Consider the following 5,000-nt stretch of genomic DNA (forward strand, 5'->3'; position numbering starts at 1 on the left):
CGGAATGTTCAAACGCAAACCAAAACGTGAGTTTTTAATCGACGCCTGTGATTACACACGAGAACCATAACGAGCACGAGACGAGCAGAAAGAGAGACACAGGCAGCGAGAGTCTCATCAAACATAGCGAACAACGCACAGTTCGTTACACCTCGTGTGTGTGTGTGTGTGTGTGTGTGTGTTACCCGAGCAAAAAAAATAGAACACGCAAGTTTTAAAATATCATCAGTTGATTATCAACTACATCACAATGGTTCCTGAACACGCAGGATAAACGTGTTACGCGTGCTACACAAACACAATCAGAAAAATAGAGTAGAAAATCCTTAATACAAAAATAGCACTGTGGTGTAGTGTAGAGTTGTGTAGTGTATAGTTGTGTAGTTTTGTAGTGTGTAGTGTATAGTTGTGTAGTGTATAGTTTTGTAGTATTGTTAGCATTTGCTTCGTTAGCCCTTTAAGAGAAAACAAGTCAGTCTCTGGTTCGGTTCCACAGGTTCTGCTGGTTCTCATTAGTTTCTTTTATCTCCTGTAGGGTGGATCTGTGGTTCTGCCAATTCTTCTGGTTCTGGATGTATTTGTGATAAAGCATGTTTCTGATGTGGTTCTGTCTGTTCTTTTCTGGTTCGGGTATCAGTTTGGGTTCTGTGTTTATGGGTTCTGTAGGTTCTGTGTTACTGGGTGGTGCAGTTTTCCCCCATGTCCTGGGCGTAGCGATCTGAGACAGTGTTCCGCAGGTCCTCCACGTCACGTCTCAGCTGCAGCGCCTCCTGGAGTTTCTTCTGTAGAACTGCAGCATTTAACCAATCATCACACGCTTCTGATACAACAGGAGCTGGAACACACACACACACACACACACACACACACACACACACACACACACACACACACACGGTTTAGTTATCACTATCAATAAAATAACTGTTACTGTGAGAGCTAACAGAGCTACCATGACAACACGCACCCAAAACTTTTTAGTTACTCTGTTACTATGGGAACCTTGTGTGTGTGTGTGTGTTCTCACCGCTGACCCCCAGCAGTAGGGACAGGTTGGGGTCTCGGCCGTGGGCCGTGTGTGTGAGGACGCTACAGAGGGAGCGCAGGTCGTTCAGACACGACGCCATTTCACAGAGCAGCTGCTGAAGGAGTCGCACATCACACACACTCGACTCAACCTGCAGACGCTCACGCAGACACACACTCTGCTCCATCAACTCCTGGTTCTGCACGGACAACTACAAACACACACACACACACACACACACACACACACACACACACACACACACACACAAGGTTAAATCATATAAATAAATAAGTGACACTTCCGCCCCCTACAGGAAGCACACAGCAATAACACACACGTAAAAAAAATATCACCTCCTTCACAGCAGAGCGTAACTGCAGCATCTCCTGATCTTTCAAATCCAGATCATCTTTCAGAGCCTGACTACTGCTCTCCTCCTCTACTAGCTGCTGCTGAACACTCTGAGGAACACACACACACACAATTTTAACATAGGAGACTTCCTGCTCAATAAATCACATTAAGAGTGTGTGTCTGTGTGTGTTTGTGTGTGTGTGTGTAGAACCCTCTCAGTGGTTTAAATACACACCCTGATCTCCGAGCTGAGTTGCTCCATCATCCTCAGCTGCTTCTCGATAACCTGAAACGAGAAAAGTAACGCATCATCACACACACTCCTGCACGTTTCCGTTCCCTTCCACGCCGCTGCGTTCGTGTGAAACGTACAAACTCTTTACCTTTTTAAGTTTCTGTTGCTCTTCTTTCAAAGTCACGTTTTCCTCTCTGAGCTTCTCGACGTCCAGTGATGGCAACCGAGCTCCGTCGTCCAAACCCTCCTGCACTCGGGCCTGCAGACTTCAACAGCAAAAACACACACATTTCACCAATCACATACTGCAATCTGATTGGTTAATTACTAACTACATTCACACATCATTACACTTAGAAACACACGTGTGCGTGCGTGTGTGCGCGTGCGTGCGTGTGTGTACCTAGTAACCGTAGCGAGCAGCTCCCTCTCTTTGAGTTTTTGCTCCTCCATCTGTCCATCTTTAGAGTGATTGACTGCTCGAACCTCCTTTAGCTGAGCCTCCAGGTCCTCCACCAACCCCTGCAGCTCGTCCACCTTCTGTTCTGCTGCCTCCAGCTACCCAACACACACACACACACACACACACACACACACACACACACACACAGGTGATGCAGGGTGAACCGTGCTGAAAGGTGCCTTTTCCCACCATGTTTTAAAGTTCTCATGTACCTGTTTCTTCTGGCTCTGGTAGTCCTCCATGGTGGGAAGATCTGCCAGGTATCTCTCCAACGTCTCTATGCGCTGCTGTTTCTCTCGGTTCTGCTCCGCTTCCTTCTGGCATTTCTTCTTCAGGTTGTTTATGTGTTTGTCTCTGTTACGGATCTTCCACACACACACACACACACACACACACACACACACACACTCGCACCCGTACACCACATTTGATGGTCTGTAGTATCAGTAGTAAGTGCTGAGCTGTGCTCACCCTCTCCTCCTGCTTTTTCAGTTCCTCTGCGTGTTTCTCCACGCCTCCTTCAGACTCTCACTCAGACGATGTGTCTCCGCCTCCACGGCTCCCAGACGCCGGTCTGCCTCCAGCTTCTCCTGAGTGAATGAGTCACTGCACTCGGCAAACTGGGCACGCAGGAAAGCGTTCTCGCGCTGCGCCTCCTGACACACACACACACACACACACTTTCTCTACTCGAGCCTGGTGATTAACCCCATCACGCCCTCTGCTTCATGGTCATGTGATATATGAGGTGGTATAAAAAAGTTTGGGGACTCTTTATTTATCTACATTTCCACATGATCACACCGTCCCCTTGCACAGCAATACAGCGCCTCCTAGTGTTTTCTGGACCATGACCTGGAAGTCTCTGCGATGCCGTGATTTTGCTTTCAGCCGCGGAGATGAAGGACCATTCAGGGTCATTGGCATGTTACAAACTAGTCTTGAAACTTTTTGATACCACCTCGTAAGTCTACGATAAAATACAATAGGAGCTGGAGAGGAACCGAGGATGTGAGAAACCTGCAGTCTGAGCAGACAGACGTCACTGAACGGAGCTCCGCGGCCCATCAGAGCTCCGTGGACCTGCAGCTCGCTCTCTCGGAGACGCTGCTCGAGCTGAAACAGCTGCTGCTTCTGCCTACAACCACAATAACCACCATCATCATCACACTGAGGTCTGGAACATCTGATCCTCACACACACACACACCGCAACCGTAGGAACATTATTTATTTGAATTATCATCACTAATCACGAGACGTGGAAAGAAGAGGGTGAAGAAAGTAAACAGAAGTGTGTGTGTGTGTGTGTGTGTGTGTGTGTGTGTGTGTGTGTACCTGTCAATGATGAGCTCCTTCTCCTTCAGCAGACTCTCATTGGCCTTCATCACCGCCTCCCATTTACTGCTTTCAGGCTGCAGAGGAGTCGGATACGTAGACGAGTACTGTACATTCCCTAATAACTACCGGAGAGAGAGAGAGAGGAGAGAGAGAGAGAGCGAGAGAGAGAGAGAGAGAGAGAGAGAGAGAGAGAGGAGAGAGAGAGAGAGAGAGAGAGAGGGAGCAGAGAGAGAGAGAGAGAGGGAGCACGAGAGAGAGAGCGAGAGAGAGAGAGAGAGAGGGAGCAGAGAGAGAGAGAGAGAGAGAGAGAGAGAGCACGAGAGAGAGAGAGAGAGGAGAGAGAGAGAGAGAGAGAGAGAGAGAGAGAGAGAGAGAGAGAGAGAGAGAGAGAGAAGAGAGAGAGAGAGAGAGAGAGAGAGCGAGAGAGAGCGCGAGGGAGAGAGAGAGAGAGAGAGAGAGAGACTTGATTCAGAAAAACACCTAAAATATATATAATAGAAAATCAATCTGTTGTAGCTGAAATGGAAACTGAACCGTGTATAAACTCCTCTGACACTGGAGACTCCTTCCTTAAATGTTTCTCCTTATTAAATAAATCACAGTAACGACGCCCATGATCAAACTGTTGCCATAGAAACAATGTATTAGAACAAACGTATTAATCTAAACCCGCACGAGTGTCAGAACTAGAGAGATGTACCGAGAACCGGTATGTAATGGGGTCAATACCAGACTACTGATCAGCTTCAGGAGAAATGATACTGGCATTGTTTTATCTCTGTATACTTCGGCGTCAGTGGCAAATTAGAAGTCATTTTCCATCCCTGAATGATGTAATCACATGGTTGACGTTATATATAGTTATATGTTGCATGAACTATCGCCAAAAACCCATACCGATAGTTTTTCCGGTTCGCTGTAATTACAGCGCGCTGCCAGATAATTCATTACATAATTATATTTATTAATAAAACTATTTATATTTATTTCATCTAGCACATTTGCATAAATCAGTCCTTTTTTTGTAATAAAGTTCAGTACTATTTTCCAGTATCTATTTTAAAAACTATCAGTTATCAGCAAATACGATCCAATCTCTACTCTGAACAGAGAATTAATCCCCACCTCTTGACCAATCAGAATGCAGGATTGTAGTCTGTGTTATTTGAACAGATCACAGTAACGTAGCGTTAATAACGGATAGGTGAAGGTGTTCTGCTCGCTCACCTGCATCTGCTCCACCTGCATTCGCAAGCTCTCGAATTTCTGCTGCCAGTCGGCCATGTTGTCACCCGGACATGCCTTCGCTTTGCCGTATGACTCTGAGGAGGAGGAGGAGCAGGAGAAGGGAATCCCCATTCTGGATTCAGGTAACACCTTGTAGGTCTGATCCAAAGCGACATGGAAGGCCTCGGTCCGATATTCGGCTCCGTCCCCGAGTCCAGTCATGTGGAGCTTCATCCTGACGTCGGGTCCGAAGCCTCCAAGCAGAGCGGACTGGTTTAGAGTGGGTTCCACCGGGGGGGTGTCAAAACCCTGGCCCTCGTCCAGCCGGGTGTGGTTGGGGTCCGCGCCGGG

General features: G+C 47.3%; 1 protein-coding gene across 1 annotated transcript in view; it reads right to left on the bottom strand.

Moving 5' to 3' along the window:
* The window catches only part of cep85 (centrosomal protein 85), an 8,479-nt gene that overhangs the window by 338 nt on the left and 3,141 nt on the right, over positions 1-5,000 (bottom strand). Inside the window, 12 exon segments of the mRNA XM_046877322.1 lie at positions 1-835; positions 1,028-1,238; positions 1,384-1,491; positions 1,620-1,670; positions 1,768-1,885; positions 2,023-2,177; positions 2,295-2,447; positions 2,554-2,594; positions 2,597-2,738; positions 3,103-3,220; positions 3,420-3,544; positions 4,650-5,000. The exon segment at positions 1-835 is cut by the window's left edge and continues 338 nt beyond it; the exon segment at positions 4,650-5,000 is cut by the window's right edge and continues 67 nt beyond it. Coding sequence (XP_046733278.1) covers positions 675-835; positions 1,028-1,238; positions 1,384-1,491; positions 1,620-1,670; positions 1,768-1,885; positions 2,023-2,177; positions 2,295-2,447; positions 2,554-2,594; positions 2,597-2,738; positions 3,103-3,220; positions 3,420-3,544; positions 4,650-5,000 — 1,734 coding nt within the window. The 3' untranslated portion in view covers positions 1-674.

The sequence above is a fragment of the Silurus meridionalis genome, chromosome 21, assembly GCF_014805685.1.
Source record: "Silurus meridionalis isolate SWU-2019-XX chromosome 21, ASM1480568v1, whole genome shotgun sequence".
Taxonomy (NCBI): domain Eukaryota; kingdom Metazoa; phylum Chordata; class Actinopteri; order Siluriformes; family Siluridae; genus Silurus; species Silurus meridionalis.